Below are 17,983 nucleotides of genomic sequence, written 5' to 3'. Positions count from 1 at the left end.
ACATAAGAGGTCTATTATTTGGAGTTTTAAAATATTTAAAGTTAATTCTTGTGATTTTAATAGGATCTGCCACTTTCTAGGACTCATCTGGGTTGTTAGAAAATCCTACAGTCCTGAGGGATGATTGGGGTCTTAGAAGTCATCAAGTCCTGCCTCTCCCCCAGTGACATAGTCTCTCCCATATGTCTCTGACTCATCCATTTAAATTGGAGGGGTGGTGGTGGTGGTGGTGGTGATGGATTCTTTAAATACCTGGTGAGGCATCCCATTCTGCTGGTGGAGCCTCTTAATTAAAAAAAGAGGCTCATTTACCTTTAGCTCATGGTGAAAGTTCATCTACCTTCAACCAGAATTTGATCTTTGTCCCACTCCCTTGCCCCTCCTTTCCTTCCTTTAAACCACAGATAGTAAATCTACTGGCATTTCTAATCTACCACCTTTCAAGTATTTGAAAGTAGCAGTTGTCATTCCTTGTTTACACTTTTCCATGTGAACCGCCTCTCCCCCACCACTTTTGTTTCTGCACAGGATGTGGTTTCCAGATCCTTCCCTGTCTGGCCGGAGCCCCGGGAGTCCTTCAGAGGGCACTCACTCTGCCAGTGTGTGGTTGGGCTGGTGGAAGTTCATGAGTGAACGTGATTAGATGCCCTCCCACCCATCTCTTCATAGCCTTCTGAACAAATCAGTCTTTGTTCTCCTTCCAATTTAAAGATGCTTGTCATTAGTAAGGGAAGGCAGCCAATAGAGAAGTCGAAGGATTCTACCTTCTGTCAATCTGCCATTCTCTCCAAACACTTTAAACCACTCATTCTCCATGGGGATGATACTGCCTCCATGGGGACGAAAATTGGTTCTTTGGGGGCAAAAAAAGCCTGAAATACTAAAATGTCGCCTTCCAAAGTGCAATCCTACCTGACCATCTTATTAGTATTTAATTTCTCTTGTTAGGGAAAATTAAAATTTTCTCTTTAGGGGGCTGCCAAAACTATTAAAGATAAACACATCTTTAAACCTAAGTGACAGTACCAAAGTGCTCAAATGTTTTTAGCACTTGAAAAAAGCCCATCTCAATGGGGATCTGGCCTTCTTACTTCTATTCTGACAGATATGTTGGTCGGTGTGGCTCCCACTGCATTCACCTGAAGAAGGGTTGTGAGTTTGGGAAGCCAGCAGGACTCCTCAGGCCTCTGACATGCCAGTGAACTTCAGAGGTGGGATTGTTTCACCAATTTTGCCCACTCAAGAGCAAGGCACTCCGACCTCTAGGCTCTGCCAGTTCCCAGGTGTGTAACCATGAGCAAGAAGACAGTAACCTCGCAGACAGTAACCGCTCCTCCACAGGGTGGTTGAGAAGGAAATGAGCTAATGGGTACTTGGCACAATACTTGGAACATAAAGCCCTTGGCAGAATAGTTGTTTCCATCATTTATTATTACTGTTAGTGAAATGAATAGCCTCTACTGAGGTTCCTGAGAAGAACCTTAAGAGGTTTTGGCATACGCCCCTAATCCTCCTGTTTGCTTTGAGAAATTAGTAGTAGGTGTCAGATTTCAGCCTTCCTTCCACACAGGCATTAAATGCCCAAACACACCTTCCCACCTGCCTGGCTGTTCCCTCCCTCCAGCATCGGCTTAAAACTGACCAACAGGCCTGGCTCATTCTTGTGTTCTGTACCCTAGCCTTTGGTTGCAAACTGCCAGAGTCATGCCACTTGGACTCCTTTCTGAAGGTTCTGCAGAAGCCAGCTAGTGTGACCAACATTCTGTCTCGGGCTTATCTGGGTTTAACCCCCAAGACCTTGAATTTGGACGGCTCCCAGCACAGCACCTCACCCTCACATGGGTTCAGCAAATGCCAGCCCTTCTCACTGTCGTCTTAGTGTTCCTTCCTTGTCTTTATGCACACTGGCTTCTCGTTTGGGTTTTACTTCTCATTTCTGGCATTCACTCCTGAAAAATCTTACCATCTGGCCTCCCAAAGTAGTGTGCCAAGGCTTCCCCGTGACCTCACCGCAGCCTCACACCTGGCCCAGAGCGGCATGCCTCTTCATGCAGGTGGGCCACAGGTGAGATCATTACACGTGGGCATCACTCAACCTGTATCTCAAATGAAGCCACGTCAGAAGATTCCAGGGGCAAGGAAAACAGCCACGTTCCAGGAAAGGCATTTTCATTTTATTTAAAAATTATTTACAATTTATTGAGCCTTCATAAATGCTTTATTTTAAAATCTTTTTTTAAACCATTTTTCTTTTAACCTGAAGAAAATCTTTGTGGGGTGGGGGTGTGTAGGGAGGGGAGTGGTGACAGGCTCCATAGGGATTTTGCAAAGGGATGGGTGTAATGCAACAGCAGTGGCTTGAGTCTGGTGGCCTCAGGGGTGATGAAGACCAGCCAGGCAGGCACCCCCGGGGCCAGTGGTCAGCTGGCAGGAAGCCTGCATGATGGTGGTTCTTGCTCAAAACTCACCATTTATTGGTTTGGGTCTAGGTACCCAACGCTGAGGGCTGACACTTCGCCTATTCCTACCAGGCAAGAGCAGGTGTTGGGACTGGATGGCTGTGAAGTTATCTACGAGAAGTCATGCACTGCTGAGCCTCAGGCCAGGCCAGGCAAGGGGTGTGGTGAAGTCAATAATCATTGCTGGAAAAGGCGTCTCTAGCTCCAAAGTCTTTACTTCCACATGCTGTGGCCCTCCTGTCTGCAACACCTGCTCTGGGTTATTGGGAAGAGGGGACAAAGTTATGTGGGGGTGTTGGTTGTGCAATACTGTAGGGTGTGCCAAGAATTTCTGAGGACTTCCACTTCTTGGTGGGTGCCAGCCTTCCCCATCAATTGATGGACACTTGAGAAGACCACTTATAATTAAAAACCTGTCTCGAACTGCCCAGTTTCCACTTCACTCTGCATTATAGAAACCCTGGGCTGAAAGTTACACTATTTAAAATAGTGTTTTTTTGTTTGTTTGTTTTGTTTTTTGTTTTTAACTCTTTGTAGGTCTGAGACCTTTGAGAACCTTATGAAAGTTTTAACGCTCTGGAAAAAACATACAAGAATAAATACATTAAATACTAACAGTTTTAGGGGTTTCATAGACCCTCTGAAGTCCAACTATGGATGGCCTGGGGTGATGGACCCCAAGTTAAGAACCCCTGAGTTAACGGTTCCTGTGGGTAAGCATTTTCTTCTGAGATGCAGATCACCCAGAGGAATGCTCGGTCTCCCTCCTCCCTGTGAATGACTGAATGGGTGTGGGGAGGTGGGAGTGAGGGTTTTGGAGGAAGGGGAGGGACGCTGGATGGTATACCACGGGGAAAGGTTTGGGAATGGTTTGGAGATTTAGCAGACAGCACTCAATCAATGAGTTCAATGAGTACCTGACTGAGAGCATCTAAAGGGTAGGAGATAGATTGGAAAGGGAGATACGTATTCTGAAAACAAACTTCACTTACTTCCAAGTTTTCCCTAAGGCTGGCTGTGGTGTTTTCTTTTTCTTTCTTTCTTTCCTTTTTTTTTTTTTTTGGAGACAGAGTCTCGCTCTGTTGCCCAAGATGAAGTGCAGTGGTGTCATCTCAGCTCACTGCAACCTCTGCCTCCCAGGTTCAAGTGATTCTCCTGCCTCAACCTCCCAAGTAGCTGGGACTACATGCCCAGTAGAGATGGGGTTTCACCATGTTGGCCAGGCTGGTCTCAAACTCCTGACTTCAAGTGATCTACTTGCCTTGGCCTTCCAAAGTGTTGTGATTATAGGCCTGAGCCACAGCGCCCAGTTTTGTGGTTGCATTTGAGAACTTATTCTTGGAAGCAGGTCTGTGTGGTCACTCTGCCATCTGGTGGTTATGCTTGGAATTGCACCTGCCCCAACTTCAGGAGAAACACCAGAGATCTAGTAAGTTCTTGGAATAAAGTACACTCAGCTGGTCTGCTAGGGTGTAGTAAGGGGTGGGAGAGGGACAAATGCATGAAAAAGAAGAATGATTCTTCAACATTCCTGTGTAACTCTGAAGTCCCATGAGAGTATGTATCTTTCTTGGCTGACCTGGGCACTCTTTGGCTTGTCATGGCTAAACTTGCTTTCAGCACTTACAGTTTTTCCATGTAAGTTTTGTTTGTTTTTTGCTTTGATTTGCACTTAAGACCTGAAGTTCCATCTCTGGCTCCCAACGGGGTCTCTCTGCATCCTGTTCCTTCTCTTCCAGGGCAGAATTACTGATCTATTGAAGACTGCTGATTGGGAGCCAAAACAGATGTGTCCCTGGTAAAAACAGTGACTTGAGGTTCCATCTCACATTCTTTCCATTCCAGCTGAGACATATTTCTCCAGGCTTCTGGAACCCTTATCTAACAGGAAACCAGTCACTAACAGTTTTCTGTGCTGTAATGTCAATCACATGCCAACATGGCTGAGTCCCACTTCTTTAAAGCTCTGGGGGGAATTCTTGGTCCATCCCCTGAACTAATCTTCAGACTTCCTACTGCAGCCTCCCATGTGCCTGTCTGCCAATGGCACCTTCTGAGCCAAGCTATGCATGAAACATATTAGAAAGTTAACATTTTGTTCTGGAGGAAAGAATGGCGAGTTCCAAGATGATAGGTCTCCTGTGGCATCAGGGGATCCCCAAGAACAAAGAAGAACATTAGGGGTCCCAGAGTGGCATTATCAGCTTGCAGTCAGACATCTCTTCTCCAGTCCCAGACTATGCTGTGGAAAAGACCATTTCTAGCATGTTCCATTAGCGGTACCTGCTTCTGTTATGGCCATGTCAAAGTTGTGAGTCAAACTGAAGGTAATGAGGGAAAATCTGCCAAACTGACAGCTAGGGAGGAAGAGATGGAAGGGAAGGCAGAACGTTCTGTCACCTGTGGGAGGCCTTGGGGGAAGCAGATGATGGGAGGGTGGGTTCTCCCTCAAAGCTCTGGAATTTCACACACCCAATGAATGCTGGCTTCGCCCTGTCATGTGATCAGAGGTGTTAAATTGGAGTTGTCCTCAGAGCTTCTCTCTCCTTCTGGTGACCTCTTCCTTTTTCGGCCACCTGAAAAAAAACAGGTTGCAAGTATCAGCCTGTAACACTGGAGGAACATTCATAATTGCTTGGCAGTCTGAGTTATTTTCAAAACAGAAGCAGAAATGGAGACAAAGCCCTTGACAGCTTGGCTAGAACTAACCTGCATTGTATGCTGGTGCTGATATTGGCATATTTACATCTTGAAAGATTAGGACGTACTTTTCACATAAGATGCCATCTCTGAAAAGTCACAAACCCAGGCTAGTGCCTGGAATTGAGATTTCCTGGAGGGGACTGAGTAAAGCCCATGTAACACCTCAGGCCTATGCCTCCCGTGCCCCTTGGGGACCAGCCCCTCTGACTGCCAGACACCCTCAGAGAGGACCAATCTCATAGGCTTTGATGTCCCATGAATCAGGGTTGATGGCTGTAGCTGGGAGCTATTTCCAGGGACCTGCATTCTCTAGCTCTGAAGCAACCTCCTTTCTGCAGTGGGGCAGGTGGTCATAATTACATAGTTGTCCTCAAGGATGAGAGAGCAATCTGTTCCCAGGTCTGTTTTTAGGAAGGCATATCTTCACCTTGTTCTCTCCACCATTGACTTCCGTGTGTGGAGGATATTGCTCTCTTTCTATTGAGTCTCCTGGACACTAATTCTTTAAAGAACCAGACAGTAAATATTAGAGGCCTGTGGGCCATATGGTCTCTGTCACAATTACTTATCTCTGACATTGTTGCCATAGATAACAAATGGATCTGTCTGTGATCCAGTAAGTCCTTACTTACAAAAACCAGTAAAGGAGGGAGGTCAGAATTGACCTGTGGGCATGGTGTGCAGTCTCCTGTCCTAGAGGAAAACAACTGAATGGGACAGATCCCAAAACTATCAAGGGTGCAGTGCTGGCCCAATCCCTTTTGCGGATTTCCACAATTGTACTTCATTAGGGTTTCTAAGAGGAGTCCCTGGCTCCTCCCTCAGGAGGAAGATGCTAACATGTTTTTCCTACTAACCATCAGCAGGGTGGCTTTCATCTGGGTGAAGAACTAGCTACTCACTCAAGGTTCTCAGCAGCTTCTTGCCCACGTTTTCCTCAAAATCGCTACTGCAGGGGCTGGTCTCTGTATCCAGGTTGATGTTACAACATTCGCTATCTGATGCTGAGAAAGGAAAGAAGAGAGAACTCAAGTTGTCTCAACCTACACACTCAGGCATCAAGACAGGGTGATTCTGAGTGACATCCCTCAGCAGGTGAAGTTTAAGACGTGAGCCAAAGCGAGGGTGGTGTAATAAGGCAGGGATGCCCAGGAAAGTGCTGGGTGTCATTAGTTAGCAAGAGGCATTTTAGTGCCACAAAAGGAACAAAAAGATGGAGAACAGGAGCAGGAATGCAACGATCCATGCAAAGTCAGAAATCATTCCCTCTCCTCAAACACTTTTTGGCAAGAGAGAGGGGTTAGAGAACAACGTGTTCTCCATCCAGTCTATTTGCCAGACTAAAAGCACACGTGAGGACAGGTGGAGGTCTCCTTGGTCTATTTGCACAAACCCCAGAAAGCCACAGGGTTCAACAACATTGTCCCTGTCTTCTCCCGCAGGACTCAATGGGAGTTCAAAGAATTACAGAACCTGAGAGCCCAGAAGGGGGCCAAGCCTTACCACCAATGCAAATAAAAACCTAAACAGAAGGCAGAGTGGTGTGCTGGAAACTGCACTGCACTGAAGCCATGAGGCTGAGCCTGCTAATGATGCAGTTTTTGGACTTGAGCAAGTTGTTTCCCCTCTCTAGGCCTCCAGGGTCCTCATGTGTCGCAGGACGAGGGTGGACTAGATGATCTCCAAGACTACTCCATCACCTTCGTTCTTACTCGTTTGTTACATTTTCTTGCTGTGTGCTTTAGCTACTAGATTTGGTGTTGAGGGCAGAAAAAGAACATCAGTTCTAAATTCAGGTCCTGGAACAGTGACCATGTATGTCTCAGATTTTGTGGGTCAGCCACAAGTTCAAGCATATTGTCTTGTTGACTTTAAATTTTTTTTGAGACAGAGTCCGCTCTGTCGCCCAGACTGGAGTGCAGTGGTGCCATTTCGGCTCACTGCAACCTCCGCCTCCCAGGTTCAAGCGATTCTCCTGCCTCAGCCTCCTGAGTAGTTGGGATTACAGGCGCCCGCCACCATGCCCGGCTAATTTTTGTGTTTTTAGTAGAGACGGGATTTCACCATGTTGGTCAGCCTGGTCTCGAACCCCTGACCTTAGGTGATCTGCCTGCCTGGGCCTCCCAAAGTGTGGGATTACAGGCACGAGCCACCGTGCCAGGCCAACTTTAAAAATCTTTGAGCACTTTTTCAGGTTGTTGCTCTGGACTTGAGTCTTATACTATGGATTGGAGTAGGTCTGGCAGGGGAACTACTGGCTTGGGTGCAGGCTTAGGGGGCTACTGAAAGCTTGGGGAAGTACATCTTAGAGAGGCAAACACAGAAGCTTCTCAGGACTGCTGGGACCCTGGGCGCTCAGAGCAACACCACTGTCAAGGCAGCAGTGTTCAGCGTCTCGGAGGTGATATGATCCGAGACCTCAGGAAAAGTCTATAGACTACACCTTTGGTCAAAGCCACAGCTAGTTAGAATGTTTCCTAATCAGTTTCCTAATCTGTGAGGTAGGCCTAATAATAGCTACGTAACATTTATAAAGCATGGTACTGAACACTGTGATATGCCTTTTATGTACATTATCTCATTTATGCTCAAAGCTACTTTATAAGATAGCTGTCATAATTTATACCTATTAACATAAGGATACTTATCTATTCAGACAAAAAAAACTGAGTCTTAGGTTTAATAACTTGCCTAAAATTGCATAACTCCTAAATGAAGGAGCCAGGGTCTGAATCCAGGCAGAAACCCAACTCCTAATACTGCCCTACACAGTTTTCCTGGGAGAATGAATCAGACAGGGCCTGATGCATGGTAGGTGCTCAGTAAATGTTTCCTTTCCCTGGCTGTGTAAGGAGGTTGGAGGTTTAACGCAGGGGCTGCGGTCCCAGGGCTCCCCTCAGCCAGCTTTCCCCGGGCCATCCCAGTACCCAAAGGCGATGATCCCCCTTGTTCTGCTAGGCCCAGTCGGCCTCCCTGACCTGCTGTCGTGGGAACGGCTACCGGAGACAGTGTGAGCTGCTGTGTGCTGTGCTCCTCGAAGTCAGTCATTTCTTCCTGGGTGAAGGCCAGCTCCTCCATCCTCAGGTACACTACCTCGCCGGGGCTTCTCAGCCCATCTGAGCGGCTGCCTGGGGAGGACAGCACGTGCATCACCTCTCTGATTTGGAGAAGACCCAGGGCTCAGGTGGTGTGAGCCCTGGGCAGGGCTAGAAGAGGAAGGCAGGGTCGTCCTCACCCCACACCAGCCCGGCCTGCCCGTCTGCCCAGCTGACTTACACGGCAGGCTGTTCCTGTTGTTCAGGAGCGTGATGGCGGGGTCATCCTTAGGGGTCTGGGGTGTGCCCCGGGTTGTGGGGGCCTTGGTGGAGTCCCCATCTGTGAAGGCCTCCATGTCAGGGGACTGAGGTGAGCTGTCCATGTGGCAGGCAGTGAGTGCGTTCTGATACTGCTGCCGTGTGATCTGGAAGGAAGAGGGCAGGAGCTTAGGAGCAGCTAGGCAGAGCCCTCCTGGATGCAGCCAGCCTTCCCAGGCTCGGGGGCAGCCTCGCTGGGGTGCTTGGAACCCTCGGCCTCTGAGGCCTGAGATCCACCAACGGGGGCCTTACCCACGCTGTAGCAGTCCAGCAGGGACAGTGAGGGGCCCTTTGCTGGTCTGCCACCAGCTCCCACTGTTCCTTTTTATTGGCACCTGGAAGAACCAAACCTTCTGAGACGCTGGAGAGGATGGAGGGCATCTTCAGAGAGCCGGGTGGTTGTCCATGGAGAAGTTTAAAACACACATTTATACTATTGCCAAAGGCCCAAAGGGTCAGTCGGGGGTGACTTGGTGAGAATAAGGTAGGACTCCAGCAGCGAAGCTCTCATGCCCCAGGTCTCAGTGTTGGGAAGCTGGAGGCTAGGGCCTGAGAGAACACAGGCATTTCTGATTTGGACTAAGCCCATCCCTGGATGTAGGGTCATGCTCCTATGTTGGCAGGGACCACAGCAGGGAGGTCTCCCAGCTGTCTCCTCAAATCACAGGAGTCAGACTTGTGATTTCCCTGCTGTGTCAAACGTCAGCCACAAGTGAAGGCATCTGGAGGGTCAGGCTGCAGCCAGACCAGACAGGAGTCTCCATGATTCCAGGCAGGAAAAATATAGATCAAATGTCTCTTCTAAAAGGCAGGAAGGTGTCTCGGTCACCCCTGTTCTCTGGGTATACAACACAGACAGGCACTGTGAATCCTTGCTAGCAGTGAAAACAGACTAGGTAGTGTGCCACCCTGTACAGGGATGTGAAACTGCTCATCAGTGGCTGGCACTGGGAGAAGAATGGAAATGGTATGTGGCATAATATCCTTCCCAATCATAGCATCTCCTAAAGCGTTTTCATCCCCCCTTCACTGCATTAGCGCTAGAGAACGAACAAATTCTGCTCATTTTGCCTTCTCTTTCCTTTGGGGCAGAATTGGTATCACATGTTGAAACAGGAAAGATTTCTGCTGGCAGTAGGAGGGGGATGGTTGAGGCTTACACACTGTGACAGAGAGTAGGCTTGAAGTTGGCTTTGTATCTGGTAAGGTCTCAACAGTGGCTCCTTGTCAACTACTCACAAGACCCATTATTTTACTGGACACGATCAATCCTTTCTTCAACAAACTTCAGGATATTTTGCAAGAGAACCAAGCAAATTCTAAGCACAACTAATCTAATCATAAAACACCAGTTAAGAATGCATGCCTTTTTGCAGAGCATATGGGACACACATATACAGAGATTCCAGGCTTCTAATCATACTTCTGCCCATTCAGGTGGGCAAATAGAGTTTTCTATTGATGGTTTAAATCAGTGATTCTCAAACCTCAGCATCAGAATTATCTGAAGGACTTGTTAAAACAAGATTGTTGGGTTTAACTCTGAGTTTCTCATTTGCTAGGTCTGGGGTGGAGACTGAGAATTTGCATTTTTAGCAAGTTCCTGTGTTCCTGGTGCTGCTAGTCTGGAGATCACACTTTGAGAACTGCTGACTTAAGACCTAGTTAAAATCAGATACAGGTACTACTCAGGTTTTGGTTTTTTTCTCTGAAGGATTTTAAAGGACAAAGCAGCAAAGTGTTAACAACTGGCTTTGATATTTTTTAGGTCAAAATGGTATGTTCTTTGCTCTATGGCGTGGAACCACAGGTCTCCACTTAGCATTTATCCAAAGTCTTCAATCGATTCAATGTGCTTGTTGAGAACACGTGACTTTTGCCACTCCCTCTGTTGGGAAGTGAGAAGTCAGGTTCCAAAATTTCCCCCAAAGATGAGGAAATTTGGCTCTAACACCAAAGGACGGGAAAATTCCCTAAATGACACTCGGTAAGCCCAGTAAAGCAGTTGATCTTACTCTATTTGGGTTCTTTAGTTATTTAGATTTGGCTTCTACTTTAGTCAAAGGACAAATGTCCCTTCACCTAAGAAATATGGCAGGAAACATACTGCCAAGAACTAAAGTTCAAGTCCCAATTTTGCCACTTTCAAGCTGGGAGGCCTTGGCCAAATATATATACATTTTTAATCAGCCAATGGGCAAATGAATACACTGGCCACATTGTTAACCTCTCTGATCTTATAAAAGAGGCCCAGAGATAATGAGATAACATGAGTGAATCTATTATACAAAACTGTTAGGAATGGTTGTTTAAAACATGCCCACATGCATGTCTCACCATTTGACTTTATAACGGGCATACATTTCAAAGACAACTGTCAAGCTTACCATCTCATTATGTCTAAATTGCCCATGGCACACAGGGTGGAGGTGGGGCAAGGAGCAGTGTCCCCTCTGCCCCCAGAGTCAGTGTGACTGGAGATGCTGTGAAAGCAAGACTAGGTCTTGGAAAAATAAATCCTTAATCAAGAAAATAAAGCAAAAGGGAAAGTAGGGGAAGGAAGGCAATTCCAAGTATGGACAGTGGAGAAGGGGGACAGAAGGAAAGGGACAGTGAATGAAGAAAGGAGAGGAGGAAGAGAGAAGGAAGGGGCTGTTTCAGTAGGCTTTGAAATGGATTTGCTGGCTCAGGGCCCCTCTGAGTTGGTAGACTGGCTGCATCCCCCAAGCTGGAAGTCTCTTGGGAATGACTGTTGTTGCAAAATGCTCTATATTATTCAACTAATTTATTTTTGGAAAAGTTCTGCCCAGATTTTATCTTCAGTGAGTTGTACCAGTCTTTTAAAAAAAATTTTTTTTGAGATGGAGTCTTGCTCTGTCTTGCCCAGGCTGGAGTGCAGTGGTGCAACTTCTGCCTCCCAGATTCAAGCAATTCTCCTGTTTCAGCCTCCTGAGTAGATGGGACTATAGGTGCACACCACGACACTCAGCTTATTTTTTTTGTACTTTTAGTAGATACAGGGTTTCACCATATTGGTCAGGCTGATTTTGAACTCCCGACCTCAGGTGACATCACCCTCCTTGGCCTCCCAAAGTGCTGGGATTACAGGTATGAGCCACCATGTTTTTAAAAAACAATGATAGGCCCCTCTTATTACCCGGTATCAAGGATCCAGGAACTCTAACCCTCTCTTTAAGCATTGTCAGGGAGAAAAGGATGGGAAGAAAGTAGTTTTGGTAACAATACTGAGTGAATGGGACACAATTCCTTGTAAGGTACTGAGTTCCTCATCATTGGAGGCATTCACACAGATATTAAACCACCACTTGTCAGTGATGCTAAAGAGAAGATTCAGACAGCCACAGCCAGGGTCTGCCATTAGTGGGAAGAAGCACAGCAGTATACGGCAGTGAGAGTGGGGAGGGGCAGGGGCTGGAGAGCGTCTGCACTGTTGGTGGGTGTTTATATAAAAGGAAAGGTACCACCCAATGGCTAAATCATCTATGTGACTCACGGCCTTAACAGCCTTGCTTTCACACAGCTCCATTTTTTAAAAAAATTTTTTAAAAATCATGAACTCCTGCCATGTCAATGTGTTGCCTTAAAAGAAATAGTTGACAAACTGTCAATGTATCCAACTCTGCTCTGCTTCTTCCAGAGGCATTTCTAGGTTCGGGTATCACTTCTTGTCAGTTCCTTCCCCTTGTTCAACAACTTACGACAACTTCTTTTAATCAAGCATAATACTGCTGAAGAGAAATATAACGTGAGTCCCACGGGTAATTCAAAGTTTTCTAGTGGTCACATTTTACAAAGTAAAAACAGGTAAAGTTAATTTTAATAACGTATTTCATTTAACCCAATATATCCAAAATAATTTCCCATCATCATGTGATTAGTATAAAGTGATTAGTGAGGAATTTTACATTCTTTTTTGTACTGGTCTTGAAATACAATGTGTATTTTGCACTTATAGCACATCAGTTTGAAAAAGTCACACTTCATGCGTTGAACAGCCACATGTACTAAATGGCTGTATTTATACATGGCTACTGGCTACTGTACTGGATGCTGAAGGTTTAGTGGACTGCCTGAACGGCTGTGCCCAGTTTCCATGACCTGGCCTCGCAGGGCCAGCAGCACTCCCACTACTCACCAGGACAGAACCACTGGTCCCGCCCAGCTCCTCTCTCTACCCAGTCCCTTGAATGCACCATGTCTACTTGCCTTCCATACGTGTTTAAGGGTGTCCCTTTGCATGGCATTGCCTTAACTCTCCTCTTGTTCTTTCCAAATTCCTAAAGTACATTGTCCAGCCAATTAGTGCTTAAAAAATTCCAGACAGTGGTTCACGCCTGTAATCCCAGCACTTTGGGAGGCCGAGGCAGATGGATCACGAGGTCAGGAGTTCGAGATCAGCCTGACCAACATGGTGAAACCCTGTCTCTACTAAAAATACAAAAATTAGCCAGGCATGGTGGCGCATGCCTGTAATCCTGACTACTCAGGAGGCTGAGGCAGGAGAATCACTTGAAACCAGGAGGCAGAGGTTGCAGTGAGCCAAGATTGTGCCACTGCACTCCAGCCTGGGGGACAGAGAGAGACTCCATCAAAAAAAAAAAAAAAAAAATTCCACATAATTTTGTAATGAATTAGATAGTACCCTGCATTGGTCACTATTATTTAACTTACCTTAAGCTTCCTCTCTCTAACTAGGTCTTAATCTACTTATAAGGCAGAGAATATATTTTTATTAGATTTATATTTCTATAGTATAGCTCATGGCACCCAGAACCATTGTTAGTGCTTAACAAATACTTATTGATTAGCTGATTGAGGGAATCAAGCCACTTTTCAACAGACGCCATGTTTTTGTTTCCTCTTCACTGCAGTAGATATAACCATTTATTAGCAACAGCTTTAGCTCAAATTGTGTTCTCTTATAGAGTGGCCAGTTTAGAATCCAAGCACCTACTAAGCTACAAAGGAAGCGGAGGTCTGTTTATTCTGAAACTAGCAAAAAGCAAGGGTGCCTTTCTGGACATTTTGACTTAGCAGCCAAGGTGTCTGGAAGTTAACCTTTAGGCTAATGTGATGTCTCTTGTCATTTTATTTTAGAGACAGGGTCTTGCTCTCTTGCGCAGGCTGGAGTGCAGTGGCATGATCACAGCTCACTGTAACCTTAAACTCCTGGGTTTAAGCAATCTTCCTGCCTCAGCCTCCCGAGTGGCTGGGACTGCAAGTGCATGCCACCATGCCTGGCTAATTTAAAAATTTATTTTTGTTGAGATGGGGTCTCACTTAGTTGCCCAGGCTGGTCTCACACTCCTGGCCTCAAGTGATTCTCCTGTCTCAGCCTCCCAAAGTGGTGGGATTACAGGTGTGAGCCACTGCACCTGGCCTCCTGTCATGGTATGATGTTCTGTTTTCACTTTCAAGTGGTGTATTCCTCCCTGAAGACACAATGCTGCAATCTAGGGATTTGGCCACCAGATGGTGATGAGGAATCTTGGTCAAGGTTATGCAGTCCAGACTGTAAGACATCTGCCAAGTATTCTTAGCTTAATGATGACATAGAACACATTTCAAAAAACCTTCATAAGAATTCTTTGGTACCTTCATAACTTATTAACTACTATTAATCATGGCTTTGTTTAACACCTTTCCCAGATAACTATTAGATGCACCTTTCTATCCCATTTTGTAGCTTATCTTGAAGTTCAATTACTCCTGGACCTTCAGTCTGCTGGATATAAAAAGCCCTTGCAAAACCTTCCAGCAGCCAACCACAGGGACTTTGACCTGTGAAAACACTTATATTGCAGTCTTCTCTTTAGCTTCCCCACAAACTCTCATGTTAAAAAACACAGTAACAACAAAAGGAAATGGGGAGAGACGGGTGAGGGAGGTAGATAAATGAGCAGCCTAAATAACATCCCTAACACAGTCTAATCAATCGGGGAGGTAATTTTCAATGTTAATCTAAGGTAGAATTTTACATTAAAAAAAAGAAAAGAGAAAATCAAGACAAAAAAGACACTTGTGTTAAGAGTTTGAACTCACAGAATTCCTTTTTGGAGAACTACCCATTTGAATCAAAGTTTTTTTTTGAGACGGAGTTTCGCTCTTGTTGCCCAGGTTGGAGTGCAATGGCGCCGATCTTGGCTCACCGCAACCTCTGCCTCCCGGGTTCAAGCAATCATCCTGCCTCAGCCTCCCGAGTGGCTGGGATTACAGGTGCCCGCCACCATGCCTGGGTAATTTTTATATTTTTAGTAGAGATGGGGTTTCGCCATGTTGACCAGGCTGCTCTTCAACTCCTGACCTCAAGTGATCTCCCTGCCTCAGCCTCCCAAAGTGCTGGGATTACAGGTGTGAGCCACTGTGCCTGGCCTAAAGAGGTTTTTGAATAACACTTTTTTTTTTTTTGAAGACAGACTCTCACTCTTGTCACTCAGGTGGAGTACATTGGCGTCACCTCGGCTCACTACAACCTCCGTGTCCTGGGTTGAAGCGATTCTCCTGCCTCAGCCTCCTGAACAGCTGAGATTACAGATGTCCACCACCACGCCTGGCTATTTTTTCTTGTATTTTTAGTAGAGACAGGGTTTCACCATGTTGGCCAGGCTGGTCTGAAACTCCTAACCTCAGGTGATCTGCCTACCTCAGCTTCCCAAAGTGCTGGGATTACAGGTGTGAGCCACTACGCCCAGTTGAATAACACTTAATTGGTTTCCACTTTCCTCTCAACTTCTCTACTTTTGAAATTTAGTCTTAACTTCAAAATATCCAGATGGAAAGAAAGACCAAGTTCTGTGCTGCTCAGCTGCACTGATCACAGCAAAGTCTTCTGTTTGGACAAAAAGGACAGACACACCCGAGAATTGACCTGGGATTTGGCATTCTCAACACTGCCACTATCTCACATTAGGAAACAGACTTTTATGTTCCTTGTGATTTGCAGAATGTTCCTTTTCCTTATGTTCTAGGGTTGGAGATATGAGATCATTGGCAAGTTTTGTTTTTGTTTTTGTTTTTGAGACAGAGTCTCCCTCTGTCGCCCAGGCTGGAGTACAGTGGCGCGATCTTGGCTCACTGCCATCTCTGCTTCCCAGGATCAAGTGATTCTCCTGCCTCCGCCTCCCGAGTAGCTGGGATTACAGATGCCTGCCAACATGCCTGGCTAATTTTTGTATTTTTAGTAGAGATGGGGTTTTGCCATGTTGGCCAGGCTGGTCATGAACTCCTGACATCAGGTGATCCACCCACCTCGGCCTCCCAAAGTGCTGGGATTACAGGCGTGAGCCACCATGCCCAGCCCATCGGCAAGTTTTAAGAAAATCCTTACAAACTTAATGCTAGGTAATCATCTTAGCACATTCCCCTGAGGAGCTGCCAAATCCATCACCTGAAAGTACTGTCCAATCTGTAAAGCCTAATGATGTTTTGCCCATTGAACATGACTCTTCAAAATCTCCTTCACTTTTCTACTCCAAGCAGCAAACCAAATCTTCATACTGATTTTCTCAACTTCTGATATGAACGGTTATGGACTGAATGTTTGTGTCCCTTCAATATTCATATGTTGAAACCCTAACCCCAATGTGGTGGTATTAGCAGGTGGGGCCTCTGGGAGGTGATTAGGATATAAGGGTGAATTCCTCATGAATGGAATTAGTGCCCTTATGAGAAGAGAGCTTGCCAGCACTTTGGGAGGCCAAGGTGGGAGTATCACTTGAGGCCAAGAGTTTAAGACCAGCCTGGTCAACATGGTGAGACCCTGTCTCAATTTAAAAAAAAAAAAAAAAAAAAAAAAAAAGGAGAGAGTTTACTTCCTTTCTTTGCTCTCCACCATGAGAGAATACAATGAGAGGTAATCTGAAAACTAGGTAGTGAGCCTTCATCAAATGCTGAATCTGTGGGCACCTTGGACTCCCCAGCCTCCAGAATGGTGAGAAATAAATATCTGTTCAAGCCACACAGTTCATGGTCATTTGTTACAGTGGCCAAAATGGACTAACATAAATGAAAAGAGAAACAAACATAAAAATTCTGGCTGAGTGCCATGGCTCATGCCTGTAATCACATCACTTTGGGAGGCTGAGGTGGGAGGATTGCTGGAGGCCAAGAGTTTGGAGTTAGAGCCCTGTCTCTACAAAATAAATAAATAAATAAATAAATAAATAAATAGACAAAATAAAAATCCCACCACACTTAAAATAGAATCCAAATTCCTTACTCTGGCCTAAAGATTCCAGGTGTCCACCTCTGATGTTACATTCTCATGGAGCCTCTGCCTTTGCACACCGTGGGCCGGCACTCAGAGCTTTAAACTACCAAACTCTTTCCAGCCTCTGTTGTTTCTATCTTGAACATTCTCCCCCTCCCCTTTCAAGTCTCAGCAAAGTTGTCCTTCCTCAGCCTATCTGATAACCATTTCAAGAGCAGTCTCCTTGCCTTCTCTGCCCAATCACTGATCCCAATGACCTCTTTATTCCCTTCACAGCCCTTATTACTACCTGAAATTACCTAGGTTATGTGTATGGTTATCGTCTTTCTCCCCCATTAGCCTGTAAGCTCCCGAAAGGCAGCAGCTTGCTGTCTTCACCACAGTATCTCAACAGTGCCAAGAACACAGCAGGCCTCCATTAAATATTTGTTGAATCACGTACTCGTATTATGACTTTCCATTTCTTTCCTCACAGATCACATGTCCAACACGACAACCAACCAGACTTAACATATTAGAGTTCTTCTTTTCCCACTTTTTTCCCTACCTCCCCTTCTGGGGAAGGTCTGCATTAGCAATGAGAAAAATTCAGGGCTGGAAGCTATGAGAAGCAGAATTGTGGGCTATGGTTTTCTAAGGTTTAACTTCCTTGTCACATTAGACTTAAGTGTCCACAGTCATATGCACCCATGAGCATTGCCCAGTCAGCTCGTAAAGGCACTTCCCTGGGTTCCTTTAGCTCCGATGTCCTATCACTCACTCTAAAGCCCACTGACTTTAGGGCTTGGATTCTGGAGGCGGAAAGACCCAACTTTGAAGCTTGGCTGTGCCATTTACTAGCCATGTGACCTTATACTCCTCAAACCGCAACTCTTCATCTAGAAAATGGGAATGACAGCAACACCTACCTCATAGGGTGACTGTGAGATTAAATGGATAATTCAGACAAAGGACTCAGTAAAGTGCCTTGCACAGTTTACTGCAAAAAATAGTTATTGTCTCACCCGATCCCCCAGGTTCTATTCCTCCCTCTGGAAACATTCCATGGTTACTTTTCAAGGTTACTTTTATAGGCTGATATCAGTTTTAACTCAGGGCTGTCCACAAAGTCCTGAAACACAGAAAACCAGCCAGCACACACCCCTCTCCAAATAATCAAGGCGTGTGTTCTGGAAAGAAGGACCTTCTTACACCCTAGTGATTTCAGTGCACCTCTCATGACCCAGCCTGCAACTGGT

General features: G+C 45.8%; 1 protein-coding gene across 14 annotated transcripts in view; it reads right to left on the bottom strand.

Annotated features, from left to right (window-relative positions):
* Positions 1-2,152: 2,152 nt before the first annotated feature.
* The window catches only part of CNNM1 (cyclin and CBS domain divalent metal cation transport mediator 1), a 67,537-nt gene continuing 51,706 nt past the window's right edge, over positions 2,153-17,983 (bottom strand). For 4 of the 14 annotated variants that reach the window (XM_077947187.1, XM_015147907.3, XM_015147908.3 and 1 more), the window contains 4 exons: positions 8,439-8,622; positions 8,141-8,290; positions 6,065-6,166; positions 2,153-5,035 (listed from right to left, as the gene is read on the bottom strand). In XM_077947187.1, coding sequence (XP_077803313.1) covers positions 4,956-5,035; positions 6,065-6,166; positions 8,141-8,290; positions 8,439-8,622 — 516 coding nt within the window. In that variant the 3' untranslated portion in view covers positions 2,153-4,955. Of the gene's footprint in view, positions 5,036-6,064; positions 6,167-7,878; positions 8,320-8,397; positions 8,655-17,983 lie in introns of those variants that run through there. The other 10 variants (XM_077947186.1, XM_077947188.1, XM_077947189.1 and 7 more) reach the window with 5 other exon arrangements.

The sequence above is a fragment of the Macaca mulatta genome, chromosome 9 (genome assembly GCF_049350105.2).
Source record: "Macaca mulatta isolate MMU2019108-1 chromosome 9, T2T-MMU8v2.0, whole genome shotgun sequence".
NCBI lineage: Eukaryota > Metazoa > Chordata > Mammalia > Primates > Cercopithecidae > Macaca > Macaca mulatta.
This window is presented reverse-complemented; position numbering and strand designations above follow the sequence as displayed.